Source organism: Camelina sativa, chromosome 12 (genome assembly GCF_030686135.1).
Source record: "Camelina sativa cultivar CO46 ecotype springtype chromosome 12, ASM3068613v1".
In the NCBI taxonomy this organism is placed as follows: Eukaryota; Viridiplantae; Streptophyta; class Magnoliopsida; order Brassicales; family Brassicaceae; genus Camelina; species Camelina sativa.
Genome location: NC_141891.1, coordinates 860,360 through 880,552, shown reverse-complemented (window position 1 = coordinate 880,552; position 20,193 = coordinate 860,360). Strand labels below are relative to the sequence as shown.

The window sequence follows — 20,193 nt, the reverse complement described above, 5'->3', positions numbered from 1 at the left end:
GTCGTTTATGAATTCTGGGGCAACGTAACCGCGCGCTGCTTGACAAATTTAGTAAACCGTTGTTAGTTAATTAAATAAATATTTATATATCTCACTCACCAATCGATCTTTGTGTGTTTCAAAAATTATCATTTCTCACTATGTTCCACACAAACTCGTCACATGAGCTTCAGTCTCATCCCCTCCTCCAAGCATCCGTGCCGTTCCGAAGTCCGAGATCTTTGGAGTCATGTCTTTGTCCAGCAATATATTTCCCGGTTTTAGATCTAAGTGAATGATCCTAAACCGAGAATCTTGGTGGAGATAAACAAGCCCTCGGACAATACCAACGGTGATGTCGAATCTCTGCTCCCAATTCAGAACGGAACCTCGGGTTGTATCTGCGGAAGAATCACAATCAAATTATATTTCAGTGACATTATTGAGATCAACTCTACATTTTTTTAAAAAAAAAGGCAAAGACCCTTTACCGAAGAGATACTTGTTGAGGCTTGAGTTTTCAAGATACTCATATACTATGATTTTCTCGTCTTTGGTAGAGCAAAACCCCACAAGTCTAATGAGGTTTGTGTGTTGTAGCATTGCTATCAGCTTCATCTCAGTGTTGAAGCTCTCTACTCCTTTTGGTGTCATTTGGGTCAATCGTTTCACCGCGATCTCTTGCCCGTGGCTTAAATGTCCCTGTTACCTCGTAATTAATATATAAGTAAAAACATTATTTAGTAGACCTGATCGTGCCAATATATATATATATATATATATATATATTCTGGGTGCTCTTTTAATTATTATTATTTTAACTTACCTTGTAAACGATACCGAAACCACCTTTTCCAAGCTGGTTATCATTCGAAAAGTTGTTGGTTGCCGCGGCAATAACGTCAAAATCCATGAGTTTGGATCCCCAATCCTCGGCTGTGTTGATAATCAGATCTTGGTTTGTCTCTTGTGACACTTGTTTCAGTTCTGACAAAACCATATTATCAAGGCATCATTAATTGTTATATCAAAGATAGTTAGAGAGAGAGAGATAGGTAAAAAGAAAAAAAAAAGAAGAAGAGTAAAGAATTAATGTATAAGAATACCGTTAGCAGCTGCAAGCTTCTTTCTTCTCATCCAGAAACAAAGAATAATGAAACTTAAAACAAGTAACAAACATCCTCCTACCGTTGATCCAATGATCGTTTTCTTATTCGCTTTTCTCTTTTCCCCTGAACAAACAAGTCTTGTCAATATTGTATCCCAAGATAATAGGATAATTATAACAAAACTTAATTATATAGAGAATTTGGATCCGAACTAACCGAGATTAGCTGCTAGCTTGACATGCAAATCTTGACCCTCCCGGCTGTAACTCCGAAGATCAACCAAGTCACCTGTCCAAGTCACGCAACCCCACCCACCATTGCGCATGTCGGTATTAGCAAACGCCGTGCAATTACAAGTCCTAAGGCACCTCTCCCTACATTCTTCTATCCCAATTGTAGTGTCCACAACAGTGGTCTTAGTATCTGGCAACTTCATTTTTCTAAGCGGGAGAAAAGTACTATCTTCAACGCAGCTCAGGTTTGACATCCTCACGCACCCACCTGTCACATCTTTAAACTCCCATGCCTCTTGGTCTCTAGGCCGAAACCCTTGGATACAGTTACATTTCGACATTGTGGTGATGTCACAATAACTATTAGGCCCACATTTACTGTAGCTATCACATTGGTCTTCTGGTGCTTCCCATTGCACCGTCCATTTTTTCGCTGTTGGCGTCCACACCCAACGTCGCAAGGATCCAACGTGGCTCATTATCAGTACGGAGTAGAAGCTATTATTAGTGATGTCGAACGAGTATGTAACCTCTTCGCTAGTCTCTGTAAGATTGATTGTAGCATAAGGCGATACTTGGGTAGCTGTCGATGACCCACTCAGAATGACTTTATTCCACGGCCCACTTCGGTAGATTGGCGAATTATTTTTAAATATGAAACTCTCTGGAAGCTTTCGAATTTCAATCTTATAGATAAAGTCTCCATTTGAAGGATCATCTAAGCTCTTCCAGGACCGTAGTGCTCTTGTGATGTTCGTTCTGCGGTCCCAACCTAACTTCATTCCAGGGAGTAGAGTATCCGTCGGGAAATCAAAGCTCTGCCACAGATATGGATAACTGTTCGAGGGGTATCTTAGCACGAAATTACCGTTGTGGAACAGCTCAGCGTACAAGGGTTGGTCTTCGGACAGACTGCTTGTCAGATTCGTCGTCCACGCAACCCCGCCAGATCGATCGAGGAGGACAATATTACTATTCGCGACTTCGAGGGTTCCGATAGGACTGGAGAGAGGGTTGTCTCTGTTGGCAACCCATACGACTCTCTTCGCAAATCTCTTATACCATATTCCGAGATACCAACGATCTCTTTCTTGAAATCTCTTTGCAGGTTTGAAGAAACCAAGCTCGAATACATCTCCAGGGGACACTATGATCTCTTTCTCTGTGATCCTCATAGGTAGTAGTACTCTAGCTTGTGACAATGTAGAATCGTAGCTTGCAATGGAAGGGATCAACGAAAAAAGTTGTATGAAATACAACAAGAATGCGTTGCCGTGAGGTACACTCCTCCTCTTCATCATCGTCGCAATTTTTTTATTTTTTTTTCTTTGCTAATTTAAATTCATACGAAGAAGAAAAACTCTCTGTTAAATAACTTTAAGTAGCAGACGGGTCCATACACGTGGTTGAGGTTGACTTTTCGTCACTTAGCTTGGCGAATACACGTTTATAAAACTATTTTACGTGTGAATTTAATATATCTCAGACATAACATATGTTCTATCAATATATTTGTCCCTTCGGGGACATCCGATAAAATTGGAACGATACAGAGAAGATTAGCATGGCCCCTGCGCAAGGATGACACGCACAAATCGAGAAATGGTCCAAATTAAAAACGTATCACTTAAAGTATTTTGAAGAAAGCTTTTTTCTCTCTCGAAGCAGCTCCTTTTCTGGGGAAAAAGAAAAAAAGGATTTCTCTTTCTTCTGAACAGCGATTACTCCGTTGTTTTAAAAATAGCAGTTGCAAGCTTCTTCTCATCGATGACTGAGGCTCTGCCTCCCCTTCCTCCTCCGGTTCCACCGGATCCATCTTTACTTCACTCTGAATCTCCAAATCCGGTTCAATCTTCTTTTCCAATTGATGTGGTGATGTCGGATTTGCCGTCTTCTTCCTTCTCTCTTCCCTCAAATCTGCAAAATCAAGCTATTCCCTCTGAGAAAGGTCTTCTTGGAGTGGCCCCTTCTTCTTTGGGTAAGGACAAATCTTCTTCTCTCTCTTTTGTCTCTACTAAGGCCTCGTCTCCTCCAGTTTCTTTGCCTAGTGTTGCTGAGTCAGGTTTCAATTGGGCAAAAAATCTTATCTCTTCGGAGAAAATTCCGGTTTCTTCGGCTGATGTTTCTATATCTTCAGAAGGTCGTCCTCGTGTCAAGGTTCCTAATTCAGTTTTTGAAAGAGGAGCGAAGATTCATGAAGACTTCATTGTGGGAATTTTCTATGGAAAGGCTCCATCTTATGGAAAAATTTGGGGTGTCTTGAACTTCCTGTGGGGGAAAGATAAAAGAGTTACGATCCATAAATTGACATCAAATGCTTTTCTCTTCCATATTCCTTCTCCTTCATTAAGGAATCGGGTGTTGCAACACGAATTGTGGCATGTAGGTGATTCTCCGTTTTTTGTCACGGCTTGGAAATCTGAGTTTAGTTACAACCCTCCTTCGTTGGAGAAAGCTCCAGTCTGGGCTACTATAAAGGATATTCCCTTTGATCTAATCACTCGTGAGGGACTAAGTTTCATTTGTAAGCCGTTGGGTCGAGCAGTAGACCACAAGCCTCTCACTAGTATTAATTCTGCAGAAGTTAAAGTTATTGTAGATCTTATGAAACCTCTTCCTTCTGTGTTGGAGATTGAGCGAGAGGATGGTCATGTTTTGCTTCTCACAGTCTCGTATCCGTGGTTGCCTCCTCTTTGTTCTTTTTGTAACGAAATTGGACACAAAGCTTCTCTTTGTCCTATTGCTCCTCAATCAAATGCTTCTGTGGTAGGTTCTGAGAATAACTCGCCTACTGGACCAACAGTTAAGCTTTCTTCGACATCTCCTGTTGGAAAAAAACAGGTATGGAAACCAGTTCCTAGTCGTTTTGCTACAGGTGATAATGGTGTTTCTGTTGAAACTCCTCCTCCCTTGGATAATTTAAAAGAACTTACATCTACAACACCTATGGAAACCCAAACTCCTTCTTTAGAACGGAAGTCTTCATCAGTTTTAGCTACTACGGTTAGTGACAAAACCCATGTCTTCACCTCTGTTCCAGAATCAACATCAAACTTACCAAACACTAACTCTGCTGATCAGTCTTTTGAATCGGCCACTCATACCACCCACTCTTCTGCTTTACTCGTGGATGTTCCTCCACCTACAACAACCTCAAACCGTTTTGATATGCTATCAATGGAGGTAACTGCGACAGTTTCCGGAGGGGAGTCTTCTTCGATGGTTCTCTTTGATCCTTCTTCCTCTTCTTCAGTTCCCTCTAAAGGGAAGAAATCGAAGAGGAAGAGGTTTGATCATCTATCACCTGTTCAAGGTGGCGTTCTCTCCATACAAGGAGGGAAGCGTCACATCCTATAATCTGTTTATGTCGAATAACTTTTTTTGGAATGTGCGAGGTCTTAACGAATGGTCAAAGCATCGGCCTCTTTGCAACTGGCTTCGTTCTCATCAAGTTTCTTTTGGAGCCCTTTTGGAGTTGCATGTTAAAGAAGCAAATAAGAACCATATTTTGTCATCTTTTGGTCCGGAGTGGACTGTTTTATCTAATTACCAGTTTTCAGATTTGGGAAAGATTTGGATCATTTACAAAGCCCCTATTACAGCTAGAGTACTTTCAATGGACCTTCAGTCAGTTACTTGTGAAATTTCATTAGAGGATGGTTCTGAAATTATATATTCGGCAGTTTACGCTTCGAACGAAGAGGAGGAAAGGAAAAAGCTTTGGAGTTCTCTTCGAGATACAGAGGTGAATTTTGGTTTATCAAACAGGCCGTGGATGATCATTGGGGATTTTAATGAGATCCTTAGTGTAACTGAAACCTCAAATGTTAATTTTCTGAGTTCTACACGTGGTATGAGGATGTTTGGAGACTGTTTAGCAGATTTAGGCTTGTTTGATCTTCCTTTTAGTGGTCCTAAATTCACTTGGACAAATAAAAGATCTGTAGATCCTATTGGAAAGAAATTGGATCGTTGCTTAGTGAATGGGTGTTGGCTGCTTAATTTCCCTACTAGTCATTATACTTTTGAGGCCCCAGAGTTTTCAGATCATACACCTTGCTCGATCAAGCTCCACACGCCGCCTCCTTCTTATGGTACCAGACCATTTAAGTTTTTCTCGTTGTTAACAAAACATCCGAAGTTTATGGATTCAGTGATGGAAGCTTGGGTTCAGGTTGGAATCTCAGTATCTTCTCTTAAAGATTTTTGTTACAAGCTCAAGAAAATGAAAGGCCCTATGAAGTCTTTGATGAAAGAAAATTTTAGCGATCTAGAGAAGAGGGTTATTCAGGCTCATGCTAAGCTTAATGCCCTTCAGTTGTTAGCTTTGAATGACCCATCTCCTTTCAATATTCAGAATGAAACTGAAGCAAAAGAGCTATGGTTGAGTCTTAGGCTAGCTGAAGAAAGTTTGTTTAAACAAAAGTCTCGTCTAAAGTGGTTGGGTGAGGGTGATTTTAATACTTCTTTCTTCCATAAAGTCTCTGCAGCTAGAAATGCAGGGAATGCCATAAAGCTCTTGTTTAAAGAGGATGGTTCCACCACTTCATCTCTCAAGGAAGTCCATGATCTAGCTGTGGAACATTTTACTGGGGTTATGTGCACTATCAAGGGGAGGTTCATTCCTCAGTTGCCTGATTTTCTAAAGTCTGTAATCTTAGCAACTTGTACAGTGGAGCAGCAGTCTTCTCTGTCCTCACCTTTCTCTGATGAAGCAATTAAATCTTGTCTTTTCAAAATGCCTCTAAATAAAACTCCAGGTCCAGATGGTTTTTCTGCAGAGTTTTTTAAGGCTAGTTGGTCTATTATTGGGAAGGATTTAACAATGGGAGTGAGACAATTTTTCCTGGATTCCTTTATCCCATCAGCCCTAAACGCTACTTCTCTTGTTCTTATTCCGAAAAGACCTGGGGTTGTTGATTTGAAGGATTTTCGACCTATATCTTGTCTTAACACAGTTTACAAGATCATATCTCGCCTCTTGAAAAACAGGTTAAAGATTCTGCTACCGGAGCTTATACTTCCAAATCAAACCGCCTTTGTCAAAGACAGATTGCTAATGGAGAATGTATTATTGGCCTCAGAAGTGGTGCAAGGATATCATCTTAGTTCAGGAAAACCGAGAATTACTCTTAAGGTGGACATTTCAAAAGCATTTGATTCAGTTAGATGGGACTTTCTCCTCAACTCTCTTCGGGCTTATCAAGTTCCCCAAGTTTTCATTAATTGGATTAGAGCTTGTGTTTGTTCCCCATCTTTCAGTGTTAGTATAAATGGGGTTACGTCAGGTTTCTTCAAAGGAAAGACAGGTTTGCGCCAAGGAGACCCATTATCCCCAATTCTGTTTGTTATGGTCATGAATGTTTTGTCTCTAATGTTGAATAAAGCAGCAGAAGAAGGATCGTTCAATTATCATCCTGGTTGTGAGGCTCTTAAACTTACTCATCTTTGCTTTGCTGATGATTTATTGATCTTCCTCGAGGGTTCTGAGCTTTCTTTAAGGGGAGTTATGTCAGTTCTTGCAGATTTTGCAGAAATTTCTGGGCTAATAATGAATATGGAGAAGACATCCATGTTTTGTTCTGGTCTGAATGAGAGTTGTGTGTTGAGGCTACAAAGCCTATTCAATCTAAACCTGGTCTCGCTTCCAGTTAGATACTTAGGTCTCCCTTTATGCTCCAAGAAGTTTTCAGTGACAGATTGTGATCCTTTGTTGTCTCAAATAAGAAAGAAACTCAATTGTTGGACTCACAAGTTTCTGAGCTTGGCGGGAAGGTTAACACTTATATCTACAGTTATTTCGGGCATTGTAGGTTTTTGGACTAGTGCTTTCTTCCTTCCTAAGCAGGTTATTCGGAGGATCAATGGCCTTTGTAGCTCTTTTCTTTGGCATGGAAAGGTAGATATACCCTCAGGGGCTAAAGTGTCATGGTATGACATATGTTTTCCAAAATTGGAGGGTGGACTTGGATTAAGGCACATTGGTACTTGGAATGAGACTTGTGCCTTAAAACTCTTTTGGTTGCTGTTTTTCAGAGCTGGTTCTTTATGGGTAGCATGGATAAGAAGTAAGTATCTTTCTACATTTCCTTTGTGGGCGCTCAATGAAAACAATGCTGCTTACTCTTGGAATTTTAGAAAATTACTTAAGTTACGTCCCAAAGCTCTTAAGTTTCTCAGCATCAATATTGGAGACGGTGATTCTACCTTCTTCTGGTGGGATCCTTGGACTCCCTTTGGTCCTCTTTACCAATTTCTTGGTTCAGATGGCCCTTCTCACATAGGGATCCCTCTGTTTTCAACTGTCGCTGAGTTGAGAAATGCAGATGGGTGGTCTCTCCCTAATGCCAGATCTGAGAGACAAGTTCTTCTCTACTCTTTCATCTCTACCATTACCATGTCATCATCAAATGATACTCCGGTTTGGGCAATTGATGGTATTCCTTACAAGTTTTTCTCTTCAAAAGCTGTGTGGAATGCTGTTAGGATTTCAAATACAAGAAAATTTTGGGCTCCGCTTGTGTGGCACAAAGCAGTCATTCCAAAACATGCTATTACGTCTTGGCTGTTTATACTTAATCGTAACCCTACTCTTGATCGTTTGTCTGCTTGGGGATATGATGTTGAGTTAGATTGTCTTCTTTGTGGGCTAGCCTGCGAATCTAGAGACCATATGTTCTTTCAGTGTGCTTTTTCTGCAGAGGTCTGGAGTTTGATAATGCAAAGGCTTCAAATCTCTTCTCCTCCATTTCTCTGGGATCAGATCCTCCTTTGGCTGCCATCGATATTAGTATCAAAGCAAAAAAAACTTGCTCTCCTTCAAGGCTGGCAAGCTGCGATTTATGAATTGTGGCGTGAGCGAAATCGACGTTTCCATGACGGTCTCTCCCTCTTCCCAGTTCAAGTAGCAAGGCACATTTTTTCCTCCATGGAAAATAAGTGTAATGCAATGATTCAGCTTGGATTAAAGCGTGGGACATCAATTCTTCAATGCTGGGTTACATAAGGCTGTTTGAAAGTTTTAAGTTTAGGCTTGTTTCTCCTTTCTTATTCAGGCTTCCTTTGCTTGGATCCTTCTTCCCTTAGTACTTAGTAGCTAGTAGTTTTCTTTCTTCTTTCTGTTTGTAATGGTTACATCTTGTTCGTTGTACTCTTTGCCTTCTATTTAAGAAAACCTTTTAACAAAAAAAAAAAAAAAAAAAAAAAGTGAATTTAATATTTCAGACATGACATATGTTAAAATTTGAAAATAAAATAAAATTTCTACGTATTAATTTAATATCTCAAACATAACATATGTTGTGTTACTTTAAAAAAAATTAAAAAAAAAAAATTCTACGTGTGAATTTAATATCTTCGACATTAACATATGTTAATTTTATCTACGTGTGAGTTTAATATCTCAGACATAACATTATATTACTTAAAATTAAAATATAATAAAAGGGAAGGTAAAAAAAACTTCGACATATGAATATAATATCTCAGCCACACAACATACAGTAAAACATGTGGTCCACAAAATAGAGAGACTCATAATGCCAAAAAGTTTGTCGTAGCGAAGATTACAAACATGGAAAATGATTTGGAGAAGCGCAACAAAGATATGAGCGTGCAGCCTATGTGATGGCACCTGGAATTTAAATTACTACAGTACATGAAATATTTTTGAATAACTAATGGCTTCGAGTTCCGTGGGAGCATTCACGGCCATATATAAAAGAAATACTATATGGTATTAGTGGATCGGAGAAAGAGATAATTAAAGAAGAGCAAGTTCATCGCCATCGCTGGTCCTATACATATATCTCCACCGAGCAATTGTTCCTCTCTCACTCTCAGGTCTGTGATCCTCGTGCTACTCACAATTGCTGGGCTTATAAGATCAGTGTGATTAACACCATCAGGCACTGCAAGGAAGTCAATTATGTTAGTAATTTTTGTCTTCTGGATTGAATTATTAGAGTTATGGTTGTTGTCAATTAGGTGTGACCTTGGATCTTGAATCTTGACCAGTATTGAACTCCTCACCCAGTATAAGAACAAACTGAACAATAGTACTATATATATTACTATTAGAGAGTTAGTTTATAATTAGTAGCATGGGTACGGCACGTGCCCTACCCAATTCCCATGTAAATCCACCCGTGCACTGATGTGTTTCCTTCAAAACCAATGAACCAAAACTCACAACATTAAATCAAACCACGAAGGTCCCCACAAACTATATCAAAGAAGCGATTAAGAGCAATATGTGGTAATAGTACCATATTCTATCCTTTGATAAAGAGCAAAGCTAAGTTGGAGAATCCTAAAAAAACCGGATTGTCTCCTGGCAAAAATTCTGTTAGGCAAATATTGTCACTCGACTCCATTTATGGAAAGCAAAGTCCCCTCCTCTACGTCTCATGGGTGGCCTGGTATCTGCATAAGGAGGGATCTCCTAAAGACCAAGATGGGAAAAGTGATAGGTAACAGGAGAACAACAAGCATCTGGAACAATCTCTGGCTCTCAATCAACACACCCAAACAACTTATGGGCCCTCCTCCTGAAACGAGTCACTTACATACGGTTGATCAACTCATTTTCCCCGCATCACGAGACTGGGACAGGGAGAAAATTCTATAAAACTTACCTGAATTGGAAGAGGAAATCCTACAGATTAAAATCAGCTCCATGGGGGCAGAAGACTCCTATGTTTGGCTTCCTACAAAAAACAGGTATCTACACTGTCAAGTCGGGATACTATGAAGGACTAAAAGCAGAACCTAGAGTAGAGCAGGAAGCAACCCCAGCGGAGACCCGAGAATTCAAATGGACAAAGGAAATTTGGAATACAAAAAGCTCACCAAAAATCAAGTTTTTCCTCTGGAAAAATGAAGTTTTTCTCTCTACACCATTGATGGTACACCACACTCACTGACGCAACCATATGTCAAAGATTGAACTTTAACTCATCAGAACCGAGAAATTGCATAAGAGATTTTAGTATTATAGAGAGAATTTTGGGTTTTCTTTCTAAGATTAGAGATTTAATAAACGTCGTGCCTAAAATGACGTGGTCAACAAAACTTTGCTATTTTATGGTCAAGTCAACAAAAATTTGTGATTAAAATGATATTATGAAAGTTAGTGATTAAAACGTTCCAAATTTGAAAATTGAGGATTTTTATTACATTTTCCCCCTTTATATATATATATATATATATATATATATATATTAACAGTCCGATGGCTACATACATAAAAAAAAATCATATCAAAAGTTTACAAAGACAAGAAAAGAGATATTAAGACACATAATTTTTATTTTTATTTTTAGAGATAGACAAAATATAATGGCTAAGACTGTGAAACTTGTTAGCCTCTTCATCACTATGGTCGTGATGATCTTTTTGTTAATTTCGACAGGTAACTTGCATCATGAGATATTTATATATGAAGAGTACTACAAGACATTTTATTTTTCAAAATATGAATACTTGTTTGTTTTTTTTTGTTATTATTATTACTAGGACTCAGACCCTCCGTGATGTCGCGGGGGAAATATTTTAGAAAAAAGTAAATAAAATTTAAAATCATACATTATGAAATCATTTGAATGTAATAGAATAGTTTGAATACACAAACATTAAACATGAACTGTTACTAAAAACACAACCATCAAAATGAAAACTTATAACTAAAAATATTATGTAGAATAGATGCAATTTTGCAAAAATCATTATGACAAAGTGATCATAACTGAGAATATTGAACTAATGGTTGTAATAAGTAAATGTAATTTCTATTAAATAATTGTAATTAGAAAAATAATAATATAAAATTTTAAATATTAATATAGTTTTTAAAGAAAAGTTACGATAAATAGACACAACTATAAATTCTATATTAAGTTTTATTAAATTTCTATATTGCTATAATTATTTTAAAAATTTTAGTTAGATTATAGAATAACGTTGAATATTAGATATTAATATTCAAATTATTTAGATTCAACATAAAACAGAAAATTTTAAAAATATATAGAAAGTTATTGATGAATTGATAGTTATAAAAATATATAAAAATAACTATCAATTCAACGACCAATGATTTGATAGTTATAGATGAAGAGACAAATATATAGAAAGTTCAAAAGACATGACTTTTTAAATAGACACACTTATTAGAACGAAAAATTGTGATGAAAAAATTTGAATAAAATATAGTGAAAAGACACAACTCTACCATAAATTGATACAACTGTTTGAGTTTAAAAAACCAAATAAAAACAAGTTTCTTACAAAAAATACTAAGCAAAGTCGCAACTGTTGTTTGTATTTATTCAGATTGTTATTATTATTTTTAAATTAAACTATTTTAAAATTAAAGTTACAATAAACAGACACAACTGTAAATTTTATATTAAGTTGTATTAAATTTCTCTATTGCTATAATCATTTCTAAATTTTTAGCTAGATTATAGAATTACGGTGAATATTAGATAGTAATATTCAATCAGCTAGATTCAACATAAAATAGAAAATTTGTTTCAACAAACTTGTTAGTTACTGATGAAGAGACAAATATAAAGAGAGTTCAAAAGACATGACTATTTAGATAGACACACCTTTTAGAACAAAAAGTTGTGATGAAAATATATAAATGAAATAGTGAAAAGACACAACTCTACAATGAACAAATACAACCGTTTGAATAAAAAAAAAATTACGAAAAGGTACTACGAAAAATCACATTATTATTGTGTTTCCACTTGATTTCACCTAATAACCCATATAAAATACTTTTAAATAGAAGACATCTTAATTACTATATTGAAAAGTCAAATTCAAAAACTCACTGTATAATCCATCTAACTGTTGAAAAAAAATCTAGGTATTTTCATTAAATTTTAATTAACTAAAATTTGTAAATTAGATTCATCATTCCAAAATTGTTTTACTAAATCAAGAATTGAAAAAAATTCTTTACTTATAAAATGAATGAATGCTAGAGAATAATTTAGAAAGCTGTAAAATTGTTGAGATTGAAATTTTAAATTATTTTATGTCATGGCAATAAAATGAAAACAGTTGAAACAGACAAATATATATAGATTTCAAAAGATACGAATGTTCCAATCAACACAACTTTACAGTGAACAGTTGTAACTTTTCATAAATAACCGTTTTAATGATCCATCATGACTTTTCAGAAAATATCCAAAAGGTACGATTAAAAAAACACAACTGTTGGTCGCATTTATTCGGATTGTTATTATTATATAGATTTTTCTATCACTTTTAAGTTTTAATGCAAGTGCAGCCAAATACAATCGACTTAAACAATCCAACCCCAATTCATTTGTGGCTATGTTCATCAAATAGCATGGAGTATTTTAGTAGTTAAGACCTGACTAAAAATGAACTACTATTAATTTTAGCAAAAGGGTGTCAATATGACAATATTTCAGGAATACTAAAGATAGAGGGTTATCGACCACATCCGCGGTGTTCTCCTGTACGAATGAATACGCCGCCTGGGACATGTCGTGTCGGAGGTGGAGACCAACTGTGCCTACGAGGCTACGACTTTGCCAGGGTGAAGATCGAAATAGCTATAAATTCGAAAAGTGTAGAGTTACTGCCAAAGAAAGATACTGTGAACCTTTTACGTTTCCTGAACCCTGCTCTTGATGAGCCTTTAATTAGTTAAAATTGCATGCTTTCAAAATCTATGGTTTAATTTAATGATGAGGCTTTAATTAGTTAAAATTGCATGCTTTCAAAATCTATGGTTTAATTTAATTATATTGATTATTCCAAAAAACCTTTGATTAGCCTTAGAAAAAATCGTTGGAAAAAAAAATAGTTCTCAATAAATTGGTTCTAATTTCAAGATATTATTTTAAAACCTATCCTTTTAATAGTTCCACTATCCGTTCGACAAAAATTACTGGTTTAAAGCTATGAATAAACAGTTTTGTATGTGCTCGATAATATGAAACATAAGAAGAAAAAAAAACAATTGAAACCTTTCATTTTTTTTGTAGTATAAAGTTTACTTAATATTCTTATATTCTTATTTAAATAGTAATAAAAAGTTATTTATTTATTTATTGAAAATAACAAAAGAAGAGAATAGGAGACACAGATTCAAGTGTTCCCAAAAGAACCAAGACCAGCACACAAGTTTGATCACAAATTACCCCATTATCTTTTGGTAACCGGGATTTTGACCAAACTTGGGTTGGCCGTTATACGATACAAGAGATTATATAAAAATATCATGAAAAACAAAAAAACATATATGTATATATACGGCGTCCTTCTCATCTCACTTGACCGTCGGGTAGAGATGCTCCGGCAATCTCGGCTGACCGACCATAACCAACGGTTTAGCCAGAAACATATCATGACTAGACTCCATCAGCTCGACACGAGTCTCATTCTTGGGTAGCTTCCATGTGAAACCTTGAAGAAGCCTCGCGAGCATCATCGTGGTCAACGCCGAACCTAGCGCCGGAGCAGCGCAACCTCTTTTTCCGGTACTAAACGAGATAAACCGAAGATCGTTCTCAGTCAAAGTGACTTCGGAGCATTCGTTGAGATGTCTCTCCGGTTTAAAGCTAAGTGGGTCGGCCCAAACTTTCGGGTTACGGCCTAGCCCATATCGGCTAAGAAGGACTTGGCTTCCTTTAGGGATGTGATATCCGGCGACGGTTGTGTCGGCAAGTGCCACGTGTGGGAGGTTAAAGGCCGCGACGGGATGGAGACGGAATGCTTCACGGAGGATAGCTTTGACGTAGTTTAGTTTAGGGATGTCGGATTCTTGAACGAGTCTTTCTTTTCCGACCACTCTGTCGATCTCTTCCATTGCTTTACGGAGAATCTCCGGTTTGTTTACCATCTCCGCCATGGCCCATTCCACAGCGTTTGATGGATTGTCTGGCGCCGCCATTACAAGTTCCTATTCATCATATATAAACATTTTTTTATTTATTAATTTGGGATCTTTTAGTATATTTTTTTCATATCATCAATTACTAATACCAATATCATCCATAAACAAAAGAAATCACAAGTTGCATGTATCTAAAAAGAAAAGAAAAAGAAAAAAAAGTAGCAAATATTTAACATACAATCAACTTTTACTACAAGATGTATTAAAATTTTGGTTTTCGTCTATCATTTGTTAGTTTACAAAACTCTATAAATTTATCTTAATATATGTATATGAACAAATGGGTAAATTTGTTGATAAATATGTTTTCTCAATTTAACAAAAATAGTTCTTTGGGTATTTTTTACGATTGAAACCTTATCTAGTTATGAAAGCATGCATGTAAAGGAGGGTAATTAATAGTTACCTTAATGGTGGGTTTGATTTCATCGGCGGTAAGCAATGGGTTGCCTTGTTCGTCCTTGATAGAGATGAAAATATCAAGAAAATCTTCGATCTGAGTTCTCTTTCCTTCTCTCCACATCTTGATCCTCTCGTCGATGATTGGGTCATGATACTTGTCCATAATCGCACTCGACTCTCTCATAATCTTCTCGTGGCCGTTAAGATCAAGTCCAGTGAGCATGGGTAAGTAATCAGAGATGCAAAAAGCAAACGTAAACCCTAATGCTTCAAACATAGCTTCCATGTGCTCTACATCTTCCACGGTCGGCCCGCCGTCAGGTGCAGTGTTCTTAGAGAACGTTCTTGTACCGAACATAAGCTTCTTGATTGCGTTTCCACAGTAATGCCTAGTCATGAACCGGAAGTCGACAGAGCCCGAGTTCTTAGCCATATTGTATACCCAAGCGGTCAAATGATCGTTTTCTTCTGATCTTTTCTGATGGAGCCACCTGTGTCTCGCTGGACAAACGAGTTCCGTCATCACAACTTTCCTCATTTTCTTGAACTGGTCACCGAAGGGAGTGATCACGCAGGTTTTGTAGCCGTTGGAGAGGATCTTCTGAGCGTAAGTTAAAGGCCTCGAGGCGAAGAGAGCGTCTTGTTGCTTGAGCATCTCACGTGCTATCTTAGGGCACGTGACGGTGATCACGTGAGTGTTTCCCAACCTCACGCATGCTATCTCGGTATTGAGCTGCTTCATGATGCTGTGGAGCCACCGGAAAACGGGACGGCTCTGTAGCATCGCCGGAATCATTCCGATGATCGGCCATCCGGTTGGACCCGGCGGGAGAGACGGTTTCTTTTTGCTGGGGTCCGTCGTCAGTCTCTTGAGTAGCATCACTAAGATGATAGCCACAAAGGCTTGAAGTGTTGTGAGGAGATACAAGGTGCTAAACGACGATGTCTCGGTTGTAGTGGGAGTGATGAGATCCGAAGAGTTTGAGGTAAAAGTGTTCATGTTTGATTGTGTGTAGAGAAGAGAGAGCTGAGAGAAGAACAAATGTTTGTTTGTATTGCTTGTTTATCTCTGCATGGATTGAGAGAGGAACTTCACCTTCCTATTTATATATATTCAATAAAGTGGTCGTTGGTTTATGTGAAAATGACCATACTATCCTCATGCGTGGAAAGGACTTAAAAGGAAGGAGTGAGGAAAGTGTCGGAGGGTGTGTTTGGGTCGGGTCCATCTTGAGTACCACCACCATTGTTGAACATTTTTTTCATTACTATTCTAATGTTTCAAAGTATCTATCCCTATTATCATTATTAGATATTTTTATTATTATTAATTTCTATTTGGGATGGGAGTTTTAAAATGTTTTGTTGGTGACCTGCCAAAATTCCTCGTGTTATATATGCACTTCAGAACCAGCCGAACAAACAGTCTTAACTAGAGTTTACATACTGGTGAATTATTATGATATAAAAATATATATGAAAAAATTAATATTCATCTTCTGTGAGAAAACGACCATACGTACAAGTGTAAATAAATAATCTTAACCTTTTACCAAAAAAAAAAGGAACAACATGTAACGAAATATGCAAAATTGTGGAGAAATATTGTTTATTCCCTATCCTTGGAAAAAAAAAAGAGTTGCCCTTGTGTAAGTGTATTCTAATAATTCGATAATATCACTTAATAAGTTAATATACATATATATATATATGCGATAACATTTGATGTCTAATTTATCGTAGCTAGTGACAGGATCATTTAGGATAAACAAAGCCTCCCGTCTAAAAATGTTTTGACAAAGTTAATCTTGTAGCGGTCGGAACCTATTTTTAACAATCTTTACGTACGTAAAAACATGTATTAAAATTTTAACAATTTAAAATCGATCGGTTGTTTTACACATCAACGGAATGAACTAGACACTGGCTAATATATACGACCTTAATTATAGTTTGATCCTAGAAGTATTGCATGATGCATTCATTTTGTTAATGTATGTTAGTCATGTAAATTTCACATATATATGAAAATCTGATTAGATTCTTAGATATATTAACCGAAACCAATTGTTGTCATGTTTTTTTTAGCTTGTTTCCTTTTCAGGGAAATGACTTGCATAGTTCTAACCTCTTGATGTATATATATATGCACTGATAAATAAAAGAATATATTGAAATTGTAAAGATGTTGATTATTAAGAAGGAAGAATAATCAATAAAAATAATATCTAGGGAATATGTTTATTTTCCTGCGTAAGAGTTCACCTGCCAAAAACCCTCGTGGAAATTGAAACCCGGTTGAGAGGGAAGAGTCAAAGTTACTGACTACTACTTATAGTCAATACTCAATATATACAAATCAAGGCTTGGGTTTCCATGTTGCGTCGCCGTTTCAGATCTGCCGTTGCCGATATGACCGAGACGAAGTCTTCAGTCAATTCTTTTTTTTTTTCTAAATTTAAAGCAATTAAGGAGAACACATAATTGGCGTCATTTTATTTTACACTTGCAAACAAAAAAATGAAGTTCACCAAGAAAATAGATTAATGATTAATGTTAAAGTCTTTGATTTTAATATTTGCTTGTCTTTTTTTTTTTTTTTTCTTGGTGCTCAAAATTTAACCATGTTTTCCCATTCTTCTTAGTTTTAGCAAATCAAACATTTTTGGCTTATATATTATTTACACATGCATCAGCAATTCAGCATGCATGATATCATGGTAGTTTCATATTTTGTACAGAGATCAGTCTCTCGACGCAAAGTTTAAAATCTCAAGTTGGTAGGTACGTATACGTTGAAAATGAAGATGATTATTAGAGACAGTACACGTGGTCTATAATATCTGCTTCTTTCATAGGTTACCTTAAACAATAGAGGAGTAATTGAAGCAAATTAATTTCCGAGTACGTACGTAGTCAATCGCTAAATAAATTCTGTATCGCAAAATAAAATTATGTGCATGTTCAGCTGAATTTGTTTCTTATGTATCTGACACGTAAGACCTTAAAACTATGACTATTTTTACTCATTCAAAAAATAGTAATTTTCTCGATTGATGATCTTTTAAATCTTGTTTTAAAATAGATAATAATATTGTTACAAATTTATGCAAAAGTAGCATCAAATAGCTTTTTTAGCTCTTATATTTATTGACAATTAGTGAAAACCGTAATCTTTAGATTTGAGATAACAGGAACATGAAGAAAAAAAAAGTAATTAAAATAACAATTTATAATGGACCCGTTATCATGATGCATTTGAAGGTGTTGAAATTTTCAGTTAATAGTTGTTAGCAAGACTAGTGCAATAAAATTCAATAATGACGTTGTAGGTCATGTTCAATATATTGAATCCTCTAGCTATTATCTTGTAATATTTTTATATTGTATAGATATTTTTCTTAAAATTACAAATATTTTGGTATTCTAACTGGTCAAGTTTGGTACTCAGAGCTAAAGTATTGACTATTCAGATTATACTGTGAATCATATTATGGAAAAGAAAAAGAGTTTAATACTCTCGAGTCTCTAGCATGACCACTTTGGTTGTCTTCCACGACTTTGAATGAAAGTCTAACTTCATCGGGATTTTTTTTTTTTTTTATCAAAGAAAATAAAACTGCAAGCGGAATTATTATAGTGTACTTGGAAATACTTTAGATCCGAGCACGATTTTTGGGATTTTCCGATTCTAAACTTCGATCCAATAATCTATCCTGCAATATTTTTTGGGTGTGGAAGTCTTACGGTGAAACCAAACTATCACTCGGAGAGTGCCACCATACCCACTTTGATAGTATAGCTAATTTAAATTATCAGTTTAATTTTTTGTTTTTTTTTTTTCATGTCATATTGTTAGAGCTGTCAAAATGGGCGTCCACGTCCATTTTGACCCGTCCAATATTGTCCACTTTTATTTTGGACAAATAGGTGTCCGTGTCCATTAACGTCCGGTCCATTAACGACCATGCCCACTTATGCCCATTTTTTTATGGGCTTTCCATGGGTGTCCATTGGACAAAAATATAACAGATTTTGTAAAATGAGAAAAAATTGTGTAATTAGCTTAGAACATAAACATAAAACATAAAAGATGGATCCAAAAGCAATGATAAACATCCAAACACAATGATAAACATCCAAACACAATGATCAACATCCAAAACACAATGATAAACATCCAAAACACAATGATAAACATCCAAAACACAATGATCAACATCCAAAAGCAATAAAGCAAACACAATGACACACATATTTCAAACTCCTTCTCCTTCTCCTTCTCCTTGTCCTTCTTTGCCTTCTTCGAATGGATCAACAATCTCTTCAAAACCTCTAAGCCAATTTCTAGCGCAAATTAGAGCTTGGACATTAGAAGGAAGGAGTGAACTCCGATACTTACTTAAAACTCGGCTAGTCCTCTTGTCAGCCGTACTAGCTACTGAATCTGCTTCTACACGTTCCCCTTCTACATGTTCTTCTTCATCCGGATTCATATCATGCTCAAACATATCATCTCCACTCATATAATCATCTTCAAGGTTTAGTGTATCATCCATCTGAAATAACCAAAACCAAATACCAATTAGAAAACGAATGTAGCATAACTAAATGAACAAAACAAGCATCAAGGATATAAGCATCACCCAAATCAGAAAGCTACACACTTAAAGACAGCTTGACACCAATGAGCTTACCTTGTCTACCACCAATGAGCTTAACTTGCACACCCTTCTCCACCAATGAGCTTAACTTGCACACACACTTCTCTTCTTCTGCAGAAAACAACATAGCACAACATGAATTAGAAAAAAGTCGAACATATTTCACTTAAGAAACCTAAATCTAAACCACAGCCTGCAATAACATATGAACCCTTGTGAATATCCAAAATAACACAAACTGAGACTCAAAACTTCGTTATATAGCTATTCGTTTCTAATCAAACCATAAACACAAAACAGATCCGGGAAGATACAAAACCTAAATCTCACTTAAGAAACCTAAATCTCAAATGGGTATCTCGCAAAATCGAAAGAGAAGAAGAGAAGGAAGGAAGAAACCTAAATCTCAAATGGGTATCTCGCAAAATCGAAAGAGAAGAGAGAAAGAAGGAAGAAACCTAAATCTAAACCTAAACGGCTAAACCTAGATCTCAAAATCGAAAGAGAAGAAGAGAAGCAGATGGGTCTCTTAGTTTCGTAGTTTCGTACCTGAAATCGATGGAGATTGAAGGGAAGAAGATGGTATCGCCGGAGAAATCGCAGAGAAAATCGCAGAGAAAGGATATTGTCATGATATTGTCATGCCAACCAAGGTAGTTATATTTTTGTATATGTATGCATGAAATAAATAAAACGTGCTCCCCATCCGCCAATTCTCACCTGTCAAATTTCACAAATTACATAATATATACTTTAGAAGAATTTTTTTTTTTTTGATTAAAAGTTAAATTTTGAAAGCTGTACGTAGATTGGTTCATTATATGTGATTATTAGATATATTTGTAATATTATTAAACCTA

At 36.3% G+C, this 20,193-nt stretch overlaps 2 protein-coding genes, 1 long non-coding RNA gene and 1 other non-coding gene across 4 annotated transcripts; 1 reads left to right on the top strand and 3 right to left on the bottom strand.

The window, feature by feature from the left end:
* Nucleotides 1-37: 37 nt before the first annotated feature.
* On the bottom strand, nucleotides 38-2,622 carry LOC104733091 (receptor-like serine/threonine-protein kinase SD1-8). The gene is made up of 5 exons (XM_010452702.2): nucleotides 1,305-2,622; nucleotides 1,086-1,211; nucleotides 806-966; nucleotides 471-681; nucleotides 38-380 (listed from the first exon to the last, which is right to left on the bottom strand). The coding sequence occupies exons 1-5, from the start codon at nucleotides 2,620-2,622 to the stop codon at nucleotides 139-141; spliced, it is 2,058 nt and encodes a 685-aa protein (XP_010451004.2). The 3' UTR covers nucleotides 38-138.
* Nucleotides 2,623-2,835: 213 nt separating this feature from the next.
* On the top strand, nucleotides 2,836-2,938 carry LOC147930085 (U6 spliceosomal RNA). Its single transcript, XR_015576583.1, has one exon. It is a non-coding gene; the product is annotated as a U6 spliceosomal RNA (small nuclear RNA).
* Nucleotides 2,939-13,394: 10,456 nt separating this feature from the next.
* LOC104729322 (tryptophan N-monooxygenase 1) lies at nucleotides 13,395-15,749 on the bottom strand. Its single transcript, XM_010448260.2, has 2 exons — nucleotides 14,674-15,749; nucleotides 13,395-14,273 (listed from the first exon to the last, which is right to left on the bottom strand). The coding sequence occupies exons 1-2, from the start codon at nucleotides 15,667-15,669 to the stop codon at nucleotides 13,641-13,643; spliced, it is 1,629 nt and encodes a 542-aa protein (XP_010446562.1). The 5' UTR covers nucleotides 15,670-15,749; the 3' UTR covers nucleotides 13,395-13,640.
* Nucleotides 15,750-18,779: 3,030 nt separating this feature from the next.
* On the bottom strand, nucleotides 18,780-20,041 carry LOC104729321 (uncharacterized). The gene is made up of 3 exons (XR_758245.3): nucleotides 19,883-20,041; nucleotides 19,367-19,444; nucleotides 18,780-19,228 (listed from the first exon to the last, which is right to left on the bottom strand). It is a non-coding gene; the product is annotated as an uncharacterized LOC104729321 (long non-coding RNA).
* Nucleotides 20,042-20,193: the final 152 nt, after the last annotated feature.